Genomic DNA, 20731 nt, shown 5'->3' on the forward strand with positions numbered 1-20731 from the left:
CGCAGGCAGAATATCCCCATCGTGCCGCCGCAGTTCTCCTCTCTGGCTTTCTCTCCTCTTTTTCTGCGTGTGTGCATCGGAGTGTGTGTGTGTAGAGAGAGAGAGAGAGAGAGAGAGAGATTAAGCGAGAGGGGGAGGGAGCATGGGAGAGGGAGAGAGAGAGAGAGAGAGCAGAGGGAGGAGGGAAGGTTGCAGTGGAGAAAGTACAGCTCCAGTTTTTGGCTACATCTGGCAGGTTCATGCATCATCCCTTTATCTCGTCATCACTTAAAGCTGTTCTGTCAGTGACCTCACTTCCGTGGAGACCATACGCTCATCAAAACTTTCCTTGTCAGGAGCAGAAGAATCAAATCCCAACTTTGAATGGATGCCGACACGCCAGCGTTTGTCTCGAGAAAGACACGGATGTGTTTTTATTAGACTCGTCGCCAGCCTGCATGCACTCCTGTGTCTTTAACTCTTGCGTTTCTGTAGAGCGATGCTCGTCATCAACCTTGAGGTTTTCATCACAGGTCCATTCACCTTCTGTCGTCTCATTTTCCCTGAGTCTTTGCAGCTCTTTTTTGTTGTTGTGTGGGAAGAAGATTCCATCTGCTTGTCTCCCCCCACCCTTCCTCTCAAGAGTTTGTTTGCGTGATCTCATCACAGCTTTTTAATCCATCTGTCATGGGCTAGTTAGTAGTTATCACCGTTTGTGCAGGAGAAAGACGTGTTTTTCATCTGGGAAATGTGCATTTTCCTCTTAGACTTAATTGGATTTGCGGTGTACCATTGTAGCGCTCACAAAATACGGAGGGAGGGAAATAACACTCGTGGTGAAACCTTGATCATGTTAAAGTGGAGCTGTATTATCTGCCTGGTTGGATGTTTTCAGATCCATAGCTCGCCCTCACCCTCTCGCAGGGAAACCCCGAGTTCTGCTTTAAGCCTCAGGTACCATGGTAATGAGCTGCAGCGCTCCAGACAGCAGCAGCAGCTGCTGCTGCTGTCTGTTTTTGCATTTAAGTTTCCCACGGAGCAATTTGACGATGAAAATACCTTTTAATAGATCTATATTATACGTCTATTTCTCCGTAGATGTTTAGTTTAGATTAAGGTTATTAAAGGTTGAAAAATTAAAGTATAATAGATGTCTAGTTATAGCCTAAACAATTATACGCTAAACGCGCGGGTGTGCAATGCTTATGTTAAATATATACAGGTTTTTATTAGGGCTGTCAATCCATTAAAATAGTTAATTGCAAATTAATCACACATTTTTTATCTGTTCAAAATGTACCTTGAAGGGAAATTTGTCAAGTATTTAATACTCTTATCAACATGGGAGTGGGCAAATATGCTTGCTTTATGCAAATGTATGTATATATTTATTATTGTAAATCAATTAACAACACAAAACAATGACAAAGATTGTCATTTAGCAAACAAATATTCTCAAATCATCAAACTGCAGCCCAACAGGCAACAACAGCTGTCAGTGTGTTAATGTGCTGACTTGACTATGACTTGCCCCAAACTGCATGTGATTATCATAAAGTGTGCATGTCTGTAAAGGGGAGACTCGTGGGTACCCATAGAACCTATTTTCATTCACATATCTTGAGGTCAGAGGTCAAGGGACCCCTTTGAAAATGGCCATGCCAGTTTTTCCTTGCCAAAATTCAGCGCAAGTTCGGAGCGTTATTTAGCCTCCTTCTCGACAAGCTAGTATGACATGGTTGGTACCAATGGATTCCTTAGGTTTTTCTAGTTTCATATGATACCAGCATCTTTACTAGCTTAGCTTCACTCACTTCTGTAGCTTTAAAACTGGGTCCACTACAACCTCATTGCCCACCAGCCTGAACACAACCAATAGGAACGCTCAATAGGAACGCTCTCTTTGAAATGACTTGTGATTGATTTTTGATTTTTTAAAGCCTGAAAACAGAGCCATGAGGAGGTGCAGAAGTCTAGGTTTCTCTCAGAACACTTGAATTACAATATGCTGAAAGGTTATTATGAATTTTTTGCCAATGATGCCAAAAACATCAAGTCAGGAAAAAAATTTAATTATTTCAATATCTTAAAAAATCATCTTCAATCCACTTTATTTTTTTGTAGTAAAAGCAAGATTTTCTGTATAATAATAATAATTCTGGACCATCTTCTTCTTAATAGTACCCTTGTCATTATTATATCATTTTAATGCCACTTTTTTAATAGGTTATTGTTTCCCATTAGGTGTATTCCCCTGTTGAATCTAAAATAAAAGAACAAATTCTCTGTTGGATCATTTCTTGTCGTTGAAATCCGAAAGAAAAGAAACAGCAGAAAATAATAATGTGTGGGTTGTTTCTCTTTAAATGTAAATAACACAAGTGTCCTGTGGAAGAAAGTACTTGAACATGTTTCAAGAAAAAGACGGAAGATATGGCTGAACTACAGCTGAGTGCCAGGTTCTCTTCACACTTGTATCCATTAGACCTCCTTCTCTTGTTTATCACTCTCTCGCTGCGTCACAGCTCTCTCCGCCGAGCCCTTTATGACACATGTGAATAACAGAAAGTTTTGCTATTTTCCTGTTCATCCCTTCGCCTCATCTCGCCTCTCTACAACGTGACATAAAATACCCCTGCTTCCTCGCTGACTTCAAGGTGCTGAACAACGCACTCGCACAGTTTTTTTGAGACTGGCATCTTGTTTTGGAGTGACGGCAACACGTCTGCTTCACCGCCTTGTTATTGCTCTGCCAACCAGCGGCAGGTTTGACACGGGAGAAAGCTGAATAATGTTTGTAAAGATTTGACCTTGGAACGCCGCGCTGCTTGGCAAGTGTTTTCGGTTTGAACCCAGGGTTAATGGCATTTGTTTAATGGATAGAACTCCTCAGGGAGGGGATGTCTACTGTATGTGGGGTTGGAATGGGCTTTGCTGTTTTCTTTTATTGGAATCTGCTCAGCGATGTTGCTGTGTAAGCAAACTGTTTCTCAGATGGATAAACCGGTGGCATTGGACAAGTCACTGGAGTGACTCTCTTCTATTGATTTCATTACCTCAAAGCCAAGCCCTCAGGGGACTCCTATTTGATGTCCTTGTCCCCCTGCATGTATGCTAAACACAGTGCTGCTGTGGATAAAGCAAAATGCAGACTCGGTCCTCCATTCTTGCTGCTGTTTAATTCCACAAAAGTATCTCTACTGTCACAAAATAGCAAAGAAGTCTTAATTACAAACATATGAAAGATGAAATATTGCAAAACGTTTGCCATTGACTTGTGCGTTTTCTATTGTATTCAAAGCATTTAAATCATTCTGCCAATCGTCGTTATATATGCCTCCCTCAACCAAGAAGAGTGGAGACAAAGGGAGTGTACGTAACCCAGTCACGGCCCTTGTTTCATGTTACCCCCCTCACCATCACCATAGCGACAGATAAAAACACCACGCGGTACATATGGATCAGAAGTGACAAATGAATTTATTAAAAAGCACAAATGTCATCTTACATGGGAAGCAGTAATGAAATGCAATGATGTATTGCATCATTATTGCGTTACTGGTGCTTGATTGATTATGTAATCTCGTCACATCCTCTTGAATAACATTTTAATGGACACGTACCGTCTGTGATTCGAGTACAGAGTTGTTACTGCTGCCACGGCGCAGGAGTGTTCTTCCCGTCGGCAGCCCCCCTCTCACACTGCTTCTTCCTCAGCTCATACTGCTGTCACACACTCATGTCATGCTGCTCATTGGCACCCAGTTATATTTGAAAGTGGAGGTGCAAGATGAGTGATAGGAAACCGGAGGTATGGCAGGAAATTCTTTCGTTTAATTAACAGCTGAGAGTGCCATTTCCTGCAATCGTGCCCAAAAAAGCTGCTCTTTTACTATAAAGCTCAGTTTATATTGCACCATGTATCACGGTGTTTCCCACAGGACTGTGGTGGGTGGGCATGCTCCCCCGAAAATTATGTACATTTCAAAGTTAAATGCATCAATCTGGTGCATTTTGAGAGCAAAATGAAGATGTTACATATATGAAGAACTTTGTGCTCTAGTAAACAATTTAATCATAAACACATTGGTTGTATAGATATGGATGGTGATGACTCAGCAAAAAAAAATAGGTTTAATAATAGGTAATATAAAGATAGGTTGCCGACTTCGCCGCAGACCCCTGACGCCCTGCCAGTCGCGCCGGGAGCAGGGGGGCCCGTCCCTCCCTGTAGGAAGTGGCGAGGTCTTGGCGAGGGGTGTCCGGAGATCATATGAGAAAACGGCGTAAGGAGAGGAAATGTAATTTTTATTTCATATAGCCTAGACTACTACATACGGCCAGATATAACAATTTTTTTGCTCCACTTGCTCCATTGCTCAAGTGCCTGTGATACTGCTACCCAATATCACACCAAAGTGTGAAATAGACCCGCCTGTTCACCAGAGGATAGTGTGTCAGTGTCAAGTTTTGCCTCGCCGAGGCGTGAATATTACACGTGTGTATGAAGGTGTAGTACAAGCTGGGGGCGACAAAACTGATCACTTAGGTTTAAGCAACAAAACCACTTAGTTATGTTTAGGAAAAATGTCATCGTTGGGTTTAAATTAAGTACGTAAACTAAGTAAAATACGTACAGAAAACACGTCACAAACGTCACTAAAAAACACTTACGTAACTTACAATACAACATGACGGTCCCGAACACCGGCCTCCTGGTTGAAAGTCCTGTGTTTGTTGGACCCATCCACCTCCTGTCCTGCCTGCCATATGCAGTCTTTTTCCCTTTTTATTCTGCGTCACTAGCTCTGAGCGTAGCATATTCACGCAGATGCATTTATATTGCAGTCAGTACAGACTACATGGTGTGAAAATGACATGCCTAAAGCGAGATCGGCGTACTTGTTACACGCTTTTGCCTTGCGCATAACCGTGTCATTCAAACACCTTTTTCGTGCGACCGGGTTTCATACTGCTAATTGGTGTTGTATACGTTTTGTGGAACGGATTCCCAGATTACATTTTCAACTTTCATTTGAGCAGCCTCACTGTTCGCCACTCCAATCCATCCCCCTGAGCTCACTGAGTGCATTCATCCACACAGAGTACATTAGAGTGTTGAGTGTCATAGCTGTATGGAACCGAATTACTAGACGGTGAAGAGAGCTGTCAGTTTATTGTATCTCTCAGCAATCATGAAAGAGAAAAGGGAAAGTTTTGTGTGTGCATGTGTGTGTATTTCAGCTGACAGACTGATATGATATGTCTGCAGCGCTGCCCCGGCAAGTCTCCGAGTGAGAGGCAAAGCTGAGAATGTGCTTAGCGGATACGTCAGCGAGAGTCTGTCCCCATCTGCTGCAGTCTTTTGGTCTTTTCATCAAACGTTTGTACAAAGACGGTTCCAAGTCTGTCCAAAAAAAAGCATCTAGAGTTGAAACGAAGTAAAGCTCAGCACATGCTTGTCATGCAAGTTATATGAGGGGCATATAATGTCAACATTTGATAGATAGGGTTAAAGATAATAGAAAAACTTTCAAGGAATCTTCAGTTTGTTTTGAGCAGATTTGGTCGCTGTCTCCAACCTCAATATTTAAAGCTTTATTAGCTACCTGGACATCTCACATCAACGCATTTATGTTGACTTACACGATCCCGCTCATTCTCCAGTCCAGCCACACCAACCGAACAATGGTCAGTAACAACTATTTCCTTTCCAGCGAATGATATATTGGACGTATTGGACACACAGAGCTCTCTTTTGAGGGATAGTGGCCTCAGCTCAATGGGGATTCCTGTGTAAATGTAGGTGTCTGTTCAAGGAAGTATAATGCTTTGATGTATTAGAGTGTGAAAGTGCTTCCTCAAGCTTGTCTAAGTTGGATGCTGTCTGAATGAATGGCACAACGGGTCACTTTCATGGCTGGCTGCCCAGGTTATTTATCCTTATGTATTCTGAAGTGTTTATCTGAACGTCACCATGCATTACGCCAAATGCTGCTGAAGGAGAAAACGAGGTGTGAATGGTTTCAGCTGGCCTCGAACAGGTCCTCCGCTCGCTTCCATTGGCTGACCCGCCTGCCCGACACCTCGTTGGCCTGATGTTGGAGCCAAGTGGACTCGCTGTCGAGTCCTGCAGCAGTGGCCAAGTGCCTCGCATGTGTCAGCTCTGCCTCCCTTTTCACAGGCCAGTGTGAGAAGCGCTCAAGTGCTGCTGCCTTTCCTGCCTCTCTGTTCTTTGCCTGCACTGTCTGTGTGTGTGTGATAGTGATGTGTAGAGAGAAAGGAGGTGAGCAGATGGATTTACCCTACTGGAAAATAAGCAATAAGACACAATACTCTATATAGTGATTTTAGAACAACTATATCAAGTCATTATTGATCGTATAAAACAATAACAGCATACTTTTTTAATAAATTATAATTATATTATGATAAATATTTATGTGTATCGAATTTCAGAGGAATCCTACCGTGACAATCTGATTATATTGTGATTTTACAAAATTCTGTTTTCCAAATTAATGAAAATTAGTTATAAAGGGCGACAGCTGTGCCCCGAGGCATTATGTTTTTGGGTCATTCGCCTGTCTGTCCATCCGTACGTACGTCCCATTCTCGTGAACGCGATATCTCAGGAACACTAGAAAGGAATTTCTTCAAATTTGGTACAAACGTCCACTTGGACTCAAAGATGAACTGATTAGAATTTGGTGGTCAAAGGTCACTGTGACCTCACGTCCATCCCATTCTCGTGAACGCGATATCTCAGGAACACCAGCAGGGAATTTCTTCAAATTTTGCGCAAACGTCCACTTAACTTGGACTCAAGGATGAACTGATTGGATTTGGTGGTTAAAGGTCACTGTGATCTCACAAAATACGTTTTTTGCCATAACTGAAGAATTCATATGCTAATTATGACAATTTCACACAAATGTCTAACAGGATAAAATGATGACGTGATGACATTTTGGACAGTTATGGAAGTGAACTGCAACTTGACTGGTTGGCGGAGGCATACAACCACGAGGCGGTAGTTCTAGTTTAATATTTGTGAAGAGTTTGTCTCATGTAACGCCTAAAAGCAGAACACAGTTCATCGCTTTGAACACACGTTATTACATTTTAATTTGTACGTAATTTGATATAAATAAGTCGTTTTATGAGTGCGTTCTAGTTAGATAATATATAAATTGACTGAAAGAATAGGTTTATATTTGTCTTTTCTTGATGGAAAAGATGTTTTCGCTCTTCTCCTGATTGGCTTCGGCAATAGTTTGATTGTAAGATGGTTCATCCAATCACCTGCTAAGTATTTTATGAAAGTGCCTGCCCTTTTCCAAACAGTTTCCCAAGACTCAGATGGTTCTATGTAACTAAACTATCTGCCGGGTCAGGTTATATTGATGCCATTTCACATTTCCATTTGAATTATCCTCAGAAAATGAATCACCTCTGTGGAAAGTTTTGAAGCTCAGCTCCAACAATGCTTTCTCTTAGTGAGGAGGCAAATTGATATCTTATTATGATCTTGACGTGTGCTGTTGGTTGCCTCCGCCAGCAAAACCCATCATCCTGTACTCAATGCTGCTCCCACTCAAAGCCACCATGACTTAGCAGTTTCTATCACTTGTGTTTGCATAGGAGGAGTGTCTTCATCCGTCTCAGATTAAATGGTACAGTGACCACGTGGGGTTTTCTATGTGCTTGTGTAATTTCCGTTGTAATGAGCCACCAAATTCATATTTCATCAGGCCTGAAGCTAATAGAGAGGAAAAGGGAGTCATTTTTGTCCCTTTTGGTCATCTCCCTCCTCTTCCTCCTCCTCCTCAGCTTTCTCTATTCGCCTCTATCAGTTTTCTCTCCTCCAGAGACGGGTTGAGGCTCTCAGTCTTCATCTCTCTAGAGACCGACGTGCCGTTTCCCCACTGGCTTAATTAAAGGCTTAAAACAATGCTCTGTTTATGGGGCAACCCTTCACTGCTAGAGCAAACATCAATTTTTGCTTCTCTGCTGTCAGGCGCTAAAGTGAGATGAATTATCAGAGAGATACGAGCTACAGAGCGGCGTATGATGGATCTGGCCCTGCCCTCTAATCACCGCTTTTTCATTTCCGTTAAGATTCTGCCTCATTTGCCCTCCAGCTTTATGATGGATGTGGAGGCAGGATTTTGGAAATCTGCAGCTTCTGGACACAGTGATTGAGATCAATTGTAACGTTTCTGTGTATTGTTGTTTTAGCTTGAGAAATTGTTTTGGCGGATAAATGCTTGAGATTGATGACAGCTCAAGTGGTGGCTATTAAATGATTGACTTCCACAAAAAAAATGTTTTTGTCCTATCCTTCAGGTGCTTCATCATCTCCAGTGGGAGCTCAATGATCAATCTAAAAATTATGGTTTCTTGCTTTGTTCATGTCCTCCGTAGCCTTTTTGAGGTCATGAGCTTTGTCTCAAATTGCTCCCTTGGATCCCTTCATGACAAACACTCAAAAGGGCACTCTTGTGTTTAGAGAATTGCGTTTTCGGACACTTGTTAATCATCATTTCACATCATCACTGACAAGTGTAGTGTTCTATAACTGCAATTTATATGTCTGTCATCTCAGGCGCAAAGGGGCATAGGATTATTAGATTTCTAACAAAAAGTGGTGTACATGCTTTGGACACTACAATGTTGTCCAGGCATGACTTTGCTTTGGTGTACCGTCACTGAGGCTTTTAAAGAGGACCTATTATGCTCATTTTCTGGTGCACATTTTTATTTTTTGGTTTCTACTAGAACATGTTTACATGCTTTAATGTTCAAAAAACGCTTAATTTTTCTCATACCGGCTGTGCTGCAGCACCTCTTTTCATTCTCTCCCTCCTGAAAAGCCAAGTCTGCTCTGATTGGTCAGCTGGCCCACTCTGTTGTGATTGGTCAACAGGACCAAACTATTCGGACTCCGCTCCAGCTCCTCTCTAACTAGCTTTGTTTGAGGCCGTGCCAAACTAGCTGCTAGGCAGATATTATGCAAATGTGTTACTTGGTGACATCACCACATTACGGAAGAAAAGGCGGGACTTCAATCAAAGTAGTTCAGGAGCAGCTTTTTCTGTGGAGGAGAGGAACTCCCTTTGGCGGGGACTTTGGGCTTCGTAACTTTGCAGACCTTTTACATGCAAAAAAAACTGAAAACACTATTGACAGAATTTTCTTCACAGATAAAGGAACTCCTTTTTTATGTGATTTAATTCAAATAAATTCAGCCTTCAAGCTAGAATACAAGCAAGTCATTGCCTGCAGGAGGAATCACACAATCCAACTGAAAGCGACCTTGCACATTCAAAGCAATAAAAGAAGTTGTGTCAGGATTTCTTTAACCTTTCCGTCTCTGCTTCTTGGTTTTTAGTTGTTGTTGTTGTTCGGCAGGCAGCTGAAGGGACCCCTCTGTGCAGCTCCTCAGTGTGTCACACACCTCCGTCGCCCACACCAAAATCACAATTGATAGGCCCGCTTGAGACTAGAGAGGGAGAGACTCCTTCTTTTCTTCGCCTGCTTTATTTGACTTCCTACCATCCTTTCTCTCTGCTTAAAAAAATAAAATAAATAAGTGCATTGTCATGGTAACGCCAGCGGGTTTATCCCAGCGATAAAAGTGGAGAGATGAGCCATGAGAAGACATGCTGGCCTTTGAGCTGCTCTGGTTCACTTCAAACGCCGCTGGCCACTCTGATGGACCTGTGGAGTCAGCTGTATGACAGCGAAGGCTATCACGCCGCGTTGCTTTGTACTTATCAACTTAGAGCTGGAGACCTGAGAGCAGCATACCTGAACTTTCCCATTTGCCGTCATACCCCCACATCTCTATTTCTCACATTAGCCCTTAACAGCTGGTGTGGCATGTGTTTCTGTTCCGCATTTAGATCTTAATCGCTGCACAGTGAAACGTCAGAATCCCTTTTCCGGGAGAGATTCTCCGTCTCTATCTTCCACTCTGAAACCACGTCAAGCCGAGAATATGGCAGCTAGATCCCTCACCTGTCTTTAATGTGCTGTTAGGATTTGCCAGCTGACCCTACTGCCTCTAACAGCAATTACATTTGATTGGAAGGCTAAAGGATATGCCATTTATTAATATTATTATTTTTATTAGGTTTTTATATCATTCTGTAGCTTCCCAGAAGTGCTCCTTATGTATTCAAATCTGAAAATTCACATTTTGGTCAAAGTATGTATGTATTGTCAAAACACTATTTTCCCAAGCACTTCTAAAAATGTTTTCCCATGTGACCTGATGAAGGAAGTTACCGCTTTTATTGTCATATTCGTTCCTGATCCTTCAACCAAACACAAACAGCAAGCGGCCGCCGCGAGCCGAAACGAAACAGTAGAAAAGGTTTCCAGTTTTCTGGAAAAGGCAAAAATAAGGAACCAAATGAGCTCGGCCATTTGCGCATCCTTCACACAGTAACCTGCACGAGTATCTGTCATTCGTTTCAAACATCATCCCGAACAAAACGCAGATGGAGTCCACCTGATTCATTCATGAGCGACACATTACAGGAATAAAATCAATAGTGACATTGGCGTATGTATGCCTGTGTTGTTGGCAGTCTTAATTGAACGTTGGGAATACCTGAAGGGGCTTATACTACTGTAAGCAGCGCTGGAGCCTTATGGCAAGTCCCGCACCGAGGCTTACAGCATGTACAGTTTGCTCTGAAGGCTCCTTCTCTTGGGGATTCATTCACAGCCGAAGCGATGGAAAGAATGAGCGAGCGCGGGATACCCTCCAGCTGATCTACAGTAGTCTGCGTGGTGAGAGGAGTTGCTGCAAGAGGCGCCAATGACTTCTAAAGACTGCTGCCTGCTTTGAAGCCCTTGCTCCTTTTATTAATAAAGTGACTGCCCAATGTGTGGGGAATTGCAGCAGCCAGTGCCCGTCCCCTCCCGCCAGTTAGACTCGTGGATCTGGGGAATTAAGAGTTTGAATGGAGAAAGATGGTTTCAACATCTTCAAACAAGCCTTTGAATATTGCCGCTTTTGCCGGGGAACTAAAACGTTAAATCTTCCCCAACAAGACCAATGCCACTAACCTGCCTTTAACTCCGTAGCAGAGGTTATCCACACGCTTGTGATTAAGTAACGCCGTCCTTTGTTCTCCAGTTAAATGTGACAGAGGCGTCTCTTTACACACTTAACACACACTTGTCTCCTCGGTATTTTCTAATCAGGCTCTGTTTAAATTTGTTCTCCATCTTTTAATGCTGAAGAGCTGAGGCTTACATGCCCTCACAGATGAAAGAGTCTTGCCCTCTGTGCTTTAGAAAAACATTTCCATATTAATATAACATGAGTCACACCGGTTTCTCTGAAGCATTACTGAGAGGGAAGTGAAGCCCGCCATCGGCTCCACGTAGCGTAACAAAAGAAAAAGTGAAGGGAAACACGAATAATAGACGTTTGTGATTGTTTTGCATGATTATCTTATTGTTGTGGTAATTACCGTACATATTTACAATAATAATTAAGCTTTGTCTAAAGGTATTTTGACATGCTATACTGAAAACTGAGCAACCACAAGAACATCAGAGGGAAAAGCAGCATTGGAGCAAGGGGGTCAGGTGAGGGGAGAGTGTGTGTGTGTTCAGCATCCTTTCTGCTCTGCTGTGTTTTGGTGGGTCAGGCCTAATTACAGCTCAAGGAGAGGTTCTCCAGCAGAAACTGAATGCCCTGTGAGGATTAACTACCATGAAACAGCTGAGTTATATATCCGTCGCATGAGTCTTCTCTTCGCTGAGGTAGTCCCTGTCCAGATTAAGGTCCAAACCTGGGGTTTATTCAGGTGACTGGTTATGGAAGGACTCTCAATTTTGGAGAATGGGTCGGTGTTATTGTGACTAAATCTCACTGTTACTCAAAACACTATAGGGCTGTGTATTGGCCAGAATCTGGCGATACGTATCATGATACAGGGGTAATGATTCAATATATTGTGATATATTGTAATGCTGTAAGCAAGGTGATATATTGCGATTTTTAAAATCTAATTTCAAGAGAACGGTTTTAGTGTGAAGAACACACCATCATATGCATAGAATCTGAGTAAAAACTACTTTTTTTATGCAATCAGAAGAGAGGGATCTGCATTTGCATTTATCTCAATCCTTGTAACATCCAACATCATTTCATTTGCAAATTAAGTAAAGCACTGACTGAGTTAATCTGTCCATGTAAACTATTAATTAAAAATCGATACAGTGATATTGAGAATCGATACAGTATCACAAAACACAATATCCCGATATTCCATATTTTCGATATTTTCTTACACCCCAACAAAATACACATCCACTTTGCTCAAATCCACTCTATTTTACAGACAACATGAATAGACAGTGACCTTTCACTTCTTAAAAGTGTGTGTTAAAGCAGCTTTGTGCATCTGTCTTTATGTAAAGAAAGATGCTTTCAGTCAAATAAATCAGTTAAGAAATATCTCTCTTAAGAGATATCAAATTGGAAAACATTCCTTTTGGCCTTACTTTATTCTTCCCTTTGAAATATCAGTTTCTCAAAGGTCATTGCTTTTTGTTATCTCTAGTTAAAGAACTGTGTGTGTGTGTGTGTGTGTGTTTCAATCCTGCGATATGCTTACTTGAATTGAAGATAGACACCTGTAACGCTCGTGCATCTTAATGCTTATCAGACTTATTAATCTGGATGTGCTTTCATGCATTCTGTGACACAGCGGTTTTAATTACCATCTCTTATCTTTTTCTTTGATCTGCTAGTTGAGGTAAAACTGTCTGGGAGTATTCCAATAATAATACTGTATGTTCTTATTCTTCAAAAGTATTTATGCAAATTCTGTATCTCTTTGTTTAGATTTATTTTTAATTAGCAGTACATCTTTTGTTAGCCCAGTGAAAACCCTTATAACATTATCTCTTTTCCATCTGCGTCTTTTTATTTTTATTTTGTTCTAGTATGAGTCTCTTGGTAGCTGATTATCATGATTCTGTGTATAAATCCCGTGCTTGATTCATCTATTCCTGTGAATTTCTCACACAATCTAACTGTCAACCTAAACCTCTGGTATGCTGATGTGCATCATCTGAAAGCTGAGGATTAACTTCATAAATCTGTAATAAACATTTTGTTTTGTTTGGGCTTAGATTATGATAGAAGTATATAATGGCCATTCCCATGCTCACTTATGTCCCATAAGTAGTTCCAGCAATTTTTTGGGTTGATACCATTTGTTACAGAGATTTGGTGCTAAATTTAACAATTTTTTACAACTCGAGAATTAATAAAAATGATCAATAATCCCTCCAAAATCCCACATTAAGCCACCAAGACCTTGAAGAACAGCATAGAAAAACCATGCTCTGATTTGGTATATGACACTTTTGACATTTGGAGATTTCTGCAAGAATTCGGCGATTGGATGGCGAGCACTTCTGTTGTGTAAACTGCTGAGAAACCCCCTTATTGTCAATCTACCTAGGACAGCCATCCATCCTCTGAATGCTCTATGTCTGTAGTTTGTGGTTGTAAAGTTTCATGAGGCTGTGATTATCCTAGAGGTCACCACAGGTCATTTTATACAGTGAGGTCACGTTTAAAAAAATGGTCTCACTACAATGAAACGGCTACTATCGGGACTAACATCATCACACATGAATACAGTTGGGCTCATTGGATTCACAAGAGTCTAAGCTTTACAGTGATACCCAATTTATGCAATTCCAAGACTGTTTAGGGACCCCAGTATGCAGATATATTCAAATACACCACTTTTAGAATAGGTGAAAATGAACACATTCATACTGCATTAAAAACACTGCATGTGATTATCATAAAGTGGGCATGTCTCTAAAGGGGAGACTCATACCCATAGAACCCATTTTGATTTACATATCTTGAGGTCATAGGTCAAGGGGACCCCTTTGAAAATGGCCATGCCAGTTTTTCCCTCACCAAAATTTAGCGTAACTTTGGAGCGTTATTTAGCATTCTTCCCAACAAGCTATTATGACATGGTTGGATGCCTTAGGTTATTTAGTTTCAAATTGAGTGTGCTACAGCCTCTGAAAGACAGTAATGTTGTTGAACAGTATGAATTCAATCCAGTCACACAAACAGTCAAGCAGGGCACCTCCAAAATATGTCAATGCATTCCCAGTTCCTCTCCCAGTTCTTCTCTCCAGTATGTTTCAGCCTTTGTCCAGACACTGGCGTGACACTCGATGGCAGTGGCAAGTCTTCATTCCACCCAGCCTACAAAACATTTGCCTTCCCCTTATCTGCTCTGTGCAGCACATGTACAGCATGCTAACCAGAGCCAGGATGGCGCACCGTAAAGTAAAGACACTTCAGGGACCTCACAGGCATTATAATCAGTGGAGACAAAGAGCTGGGGAGTAGAGGCCAGCCGGTTAATGAGATCAGCCACTGAGTGTGGCCGCCTACCTTTTCAAACCTGGGAGGCCTGGCCTGCTTCAGTATTCAGATCTAATCAACTCCGCCAGTCAGTATCCATCAAAATCACAGGCAGCGAGTCATTCGCTCCTCAGCCTTCAATTTGAACTTGATTGTGAATTGAATGTGCTTCTTTTTTCTTTTTCTCCAGGGGAGCTTCGTGGCCAGCATGACCGCCACACTGAGGCAGATGGACGACTATCATTACGCTCATCTGATCAGCACCTTTGGCAAGATAAGGAGCGATGTGGTGGTGAGTACACCTTACCAGTGTGTCCGTGTCTGCTAGATGAGACACTTCAGGCTGCATTGTCGTGTAATAACTTAAATTGCAGAGCCCCGTAGTTCAGGATCATTCTGCTCTGTCTTTTTCCAGAAATCAAAAGTTAGATTAGATCCGTTAGGAAAATGTTTTTCCTCCACAATAAAGTATGAAATTGAATTTCTGTTAGTCCCTGCTCTCCGGCTGCTACATGCACAGCATGCTCTTGATGATAGTAACTCCTAAGGGAAGCAGATCACTCATTGCAGCCAACAAGTTGTGGAGGAGGGATAAATCTCATTGATGTTATGGATTTCAGCTCTGAATAATTCCCCCCTCAGAGCCTTCTCGAGTATCTGCTGCCAGATTAGCATTATGTTACACTACTCTTGACAAGTGGGGAAATCCCACTGTTTGCTTTTATCCCCACAAATGACTTTTGAGCTTCATAGGAAGGACAGGAATCTGATTTATATTACAGGTAAAGCTTTATAATCCAACAGACAGAGATTCTGGCTTCGCTTGAAGCACTCTTATTTGTTGTTAAATGAAGGAATCCCCCTTTAAGAATTTATATACTTTGTAAGATTACCTCCTATTTGTACCTGAGCTTGTGTATGCTGACATCCTGTTCAGTCCGAAAAGCAGCATTTATTCATCTAGATGTTTTTATTGAGGCATTAATGATATTTTTCAGGTGAATCAACATGAATAGAAGTCTCTGACCTTCATGATTGTACACGGGGCTTGTTTGAGGCCGCCTGTCTAGTTCCCACAGCAGGATAAACAATCACTGAGATAAAGCTGGATCTTCCCGCAGATTTATTGTTTCTGAAGCTGGCGTGGGCCATATCCACATTTCGGAGCTGGCTGCACTCCAAAGGACTTTGTTGTTTTGCAGTTGTTCTCTAAACACGCCACCGCAAAGCTCAGGGATTCATCCAGGAGTGAAACATCTACAGCCAGAAATAGATTTACATGCATATTTATGTTTTTGGTATTTAGCTGCAACTCATTAAGAGAAAGCTTTTGTTAGGTGTGACAGCAGAATAATAAATGTTAAAATTACAAAAAAACTGGATGGCTTTGTAGCCCTTACAGGGAAGGATGTTAAAGGCACAATGAGTAGGATTAGGGGGTTACGGTGCTCGCCAGTGGGTGAAACCCAACACCAGGTGCTTCGACTCTCTATATTTGCTTTTTTTCGCTTGCCGCGAATCACCGCAAGTGTCCTTCAATTAAATTTAATTCAATTTAATTTAATGCAACGTGTGATTGTCCCACTACCGCAGCAGCTACAACCCATACAGCCGGGATTGCCAGCCTGCACACGGCTCTGAACATGGAGATGTCTGAGCCGGCGGCTGGCAGCTAACGGTGCTTACAGCGCTAACGACAGCAACAGTGCTGAAAGAGCTTACAGTTTTAACCTTGGGGCGGAACTGGACGGTGGGCGTTGCTCTTCCAAGACAACGCAGTCCCGCCACCGGGGATCGAGGGACGATGTTATCAGCGGTAACCGCTGCATGACTTCTGTGCAGTATCGCGACAATTAGCTAGCCAGTGGGGGACACACACAGCTTCCTTTCACATGATGGGTATCGAATGAAGTACTCAATTGGTATTGCTATCACGTTTTTATGGAGGTTGACGTCCAGAAACGTCCCCGAACATGGCAAAATTAAACGAAAAGGGAAAATCCAGGCAGAGGGTACGGTCTCTCTGTAGATACAGACACCGCCACACACTTCTAGTGGCTCATAAGTGATGATTGAGAGGGATTATTATCTGTGTATATCTATACATAGATTTTTATGAAAATCCTACTCCTTGTGCCTTTTAAGGAGGAAGAATTTGAAGTCATGTTGCTATAGAGAAGATGAGCATCTATTAGTAGTATAACTGAACCTAGTTATCAAGTTGTCAAGTTATGCCTTAATAGCTGATAATTATGAATCCGGTTAATGATCCGATAAGAATAGTTTCCCGTGAGAAGTAAGACAGCTGTAATCTTGTTGTGATACAATATGTGAGGATTAAGAACACGCTGGATTATTGGTCTCAAGTGCCGCATGCAAAAGGAAAATATATGTGTCACCTTGACGAATCTAAAAGCTGTTTCTGCCTGAAAGCCACAAACTCTTAACAGTTCATTTCAGATTGCTGTTATCTTGGAGGTGTGAAGAATAACAGTTTTCATTTTGAAAACTTTCTCTCTCTTGCAGGATTTCCTAATGGAAACATTTATCATGTTTAAAGATCTCATTGGGAAAAACGTCTACTCCTCAGACTGGGTCATAATGAACATGATGCAAAATAAGTAAGTACGAAACCGCTGGATACACACACACACACACACACACACACACACACACACACACACACACAAAGCATGCTGCTTTAAACTCCTGACACTGTTGTTGCTAAGGAACAGCAGTCAGAAGTGGGTAAGGATGTTTTCTAATGTTTTTCTCTCCATGCAAATATCGGCACAATGCCTCAGCAGTGGAGCAATCAGATGAGAAGTCAGCGCAGCCGCAAACAATCACATGAATTATAGATGCTCGGGTGTAGGCTGCCTGCTAATCTCCAAACTTAGGCTCAGCATCTCTTTACTTTGGTGCTTGTTGTGCTGCCACGGCCTTCTGTTTTATTAATGTGAACATCGCCTGATTCCATTTTTGTTGGAAAAATATAAAAAGAGATGAAATGTGCTTTGCAGTTTAGGAGTTTAGTCGAGAGCTGTGCTTTTATGCACTTGTTAGATGAAGTCAGAGCTTGAAAAGAATTTAAAGCTTTTGTGATTTTTTTTTTTTCTACTTCCATTTGTATCTTTTCAGAAGAAACGGGCCGAAATGAATTGTAGTGCTCTATTATGCAATGGCCCGGCAACAGCTGTCAGAGCAAAACTTTAAACGGATAGTTCAGATTATTTGAAGTGAGGTTGTATGAGGTACTTATTCATAGTTCATAGTCAGTGTATTACCTACAGTAGATGACGGTCGGCACGCCTCCAGTTTGGAGAAGCAGGAGTCAGAAACAGGACACAGGAGTTACCACACGGAAGCAAAGCAATGTACTGCTGTGGACGGGGTCAGCAGCAAAACGTACTTTAACTACCTAAAAAGAAGGTCCACTAATAAAAAATCGATATCAGTTTAAGTGTAAGCAATATTTAGAATATTTTCAGATGGGGAGCTGAACTGAAAGTGAAACTTATCTATACTGTTTTTGCCAACGGAGTCTGGTGGCTTTGAAGAGAGCATAGATAATAGTTCCCCGTTGTAAACGGCTGTCCGACGGCAAGATAAAGCGGTGAAAATATTCAAAATATAGTATATTAGACTGCTAGTTTTGAACAGTGGTCCAAAGATCCATTGTGAAATTGTACACCGATTTAGCATTACACTTTTGTAACATTGTCAGCCTCATGATGGACTGTTAAAAAGGATAAAAATTTATACGGAACGGATATGACGTTACGTTACTCAGACTACAACATAAATGCAGTAACTTCCTTCTACCTCCGCATAGACTCAAGTGAAGCAAATATTTCAATAAAAATTAAAAAATCAATTTCAAAATCGTAAAAAAAAATATTGCGATACATAGGTGAATTGTTTTTTTTCCCCACACCTAATATGCATGTGTAAAATCAGTGGAGCTCCCCTTTAATGGAACATTCATCAGACAAAATACAGTGAAGAACCCCATTATTGTCTTAACAAGGCTTTTCACATTACAAGAGAGTTACCTGGAGCTCAAAGTGGCCATTTACGGCAGGTGCAGAGCTTACAGAGGCAGCCCCTAGTTGACTGTGAGCTGTTTGACTCCCTGCCCACTCCTTCCAAAACCATTCCAAACATCATCACCACCAGCTAGGATATTTGACTAGAGATTGCATTGCTACTCAATTTTGGCTCTATTGCTTTCATCAGTTCAACATTTGATTGCTACAAGCCCGGTTCCTTTTGGAATTCACACAGCGCCCCATCTAAAAAACATCATGAGCCACCTGGGTCACAATGCAGACGCTCCCCTGTGCCCTGCAGGTGTGCAAATCCCATCTGTTCTGCTGCAGACCGAGCTGCAGTGTTGGGGTGTAGAAAACATGCAGTGCTGACCCTCCTAAGCCACACACACAACACATGCGCCGACTTGCACGCAATGGACTAACAAGCTCGTTCAAACACTCCACACCCACTGTGATTCTGTACTTTCTGGAGCAGCTTTAGGGATGTGATGAGCATCACTGGGCTCCCAGCAGTTCATTCTCACATCATGCTTTGTACTGTGGCCTATGAAAATGTTTTATTTTTGACTCGCAGACTAGAGGCCAATGTGTCATCTCCCATGACTCAGCAGACACTTCCCCAATTGAACCTTTTGTCTACTTGCACTTTGTTTGTGACAGCCTTTAGATTAATTCTGCATTCCCGTCGGTGCATTCAGCCACTTGCTGGAGTTAAATCACCGTTCAACTCAATGAAAAATAAGCCTGTCAAAGTCTGACTCATCTCCCAGACTTTATACTTGAGCCTGTTTGAATACCGCATGTGTCGGCTTTCTACTTTTCTATTTTTCGCCATCCCTCAATGCGTGTTTGATCGGTTGTTTCCCGCTCCCCACAGTGAGAACCCAAGGTGACACGTTCACTCATCCCATGAGATAGGTATACATGTTTTGCATTAACTATCTGAGGGCATGGAAGCTGTGTGTGCATGCATCATGCTCTTTGATTGCCAAAGCACCGGAGACTGATTGAATTCACAGCAGTCTCTGCAAACTTGAAAGTGTCACGTCTCAGAGGCTCCAGCATTAATCTAGGACCAGCATTTCATCCTGAAGTTCATTAATATTTTTTAAAGCTCTGTTAATTTCTGTTTTTGGCCAACATTCAAATTCAATAGAAGTCTCATATTTACTCTCATTTTAGCCCTGTTTTGGTCCCCACCATCTCAAAATATATTGCTCTTTAGCTTCAGATGTTTGACTGTAATCACCAGCCGGTTGTTAACTCTGACTGTCCCATTAGTGCTGGGCAGGTAGTGTACATTATAGTGGGTTTATCAGGGCTTGTTTGCTGAAAACAGCTGCCTGCTGCTGCTGGGAAGAGGATTAATGAGAGCGTTGAGACTGAACCATGCAGGAGATGTGCTGTAAATCCAGAACAATTAGCAAGAAGATGTTAAAAAGCTCTACAGCTAAGAGTAACTGAAGAGTTTGGTGATATTTCTCCACCACTATAAGTGATATAGTCATTGGATCCATTGTTAACATAAACATCTTGGTTAGTAGACATTTATTGCATTTTGCTGTCGAGTGCTTTAACCCTCTGAGACCCTCAATAGACCAGTTTTTGTCTTTATTAGGGGGGTACAGAGGTTGTTTATGGGGAGATAGCAGGTCAGCAATATATGTCACATAGAAGTGGTGTACATCATCTGAAAGCTGGGAACCTGAAGATTAATTTGAGATGTAGCTCAGCATTTTGTGTCAAGTTGTGCAGCCGATTTGACTGTTATCATGCCGTTAAATAGGTGTTATCAGTCACTATAAGCAACATAGATGTGGGACATTAGGAGCCTACTACGCCTACTACACCTACTACATTGTGAAAGTGAAAGTGAAACTTAAAAGCAACACGTTCTAACATGTTGTAAAAGTGAATGAAACGTCACGTTTTGAAAACAAACAAAAAGGCTTCTTTAGTTTAGTCAACAAAATTACAGAAAATTTCAGGCAAAATAAAAAAAACAGGTCTAGGCAACACAATTACATCTTCTTTAGGTTCTTTGGGTTTAGGCAAACAAAGAAAAAAACAGTTAAGGTTAGGGGAAAAACATTCATTTCAATTACTACGATCGCTAGAGGTTGCTGTCGTCTTCTTTTATACCTTCTTTCGGTGATCTACCATGTGAATAGATGATACAACCTGGGTGGGTGTAGTAGGCCCCTATTAATCCACGTCTACGGGGCTTATAGCAACTTATAATGCCTATTTAATAGCCTGACAA

The 20731-nt window shown here is 41.7% G+C and overlaps 1 protein-coding gene across 4 annotated transcripts in view; it reads left to right on the forward strand.

Moving 5' to 3' along the window:
• Positions 1–20731, forward strand: part of dock1 (dedicator of cytokinesis 1) — a 214321-nt gene that overhangs the window by 128393 nt on the left and 65197 nt on the right. For all 4 annotated transcript variants that reach the window (XM_074619550.1, XM_074619551.1, XM_074619552.1 and 1 more), the window contains exons 28-29: positions 14604–14705; positions 16940–17034. In XM_074619550.1, coding sequence (XP_074475651.1) covers positions 14604–14705; positions 16940–17034 — 197 coding nt within the window. The remainder of the gene's footprint in view (positions 1–14603; positions 14706–16939; positions 17035–20731) is intronic.

Source organism: Sebastes fasciatus, chromosome 20, assembly GCF_043250625.1.
Source record: "Sebastes fasciatus isolate fSebFas1 chromosome 20, fSebFas1.pri, whole genome shotgun sequence".
NCBI lineage: Eukaryota > Metazoa > Chordata > Actinopteri > Perciformes > Sebastidae > Sebastes > Sebastes fasciatus.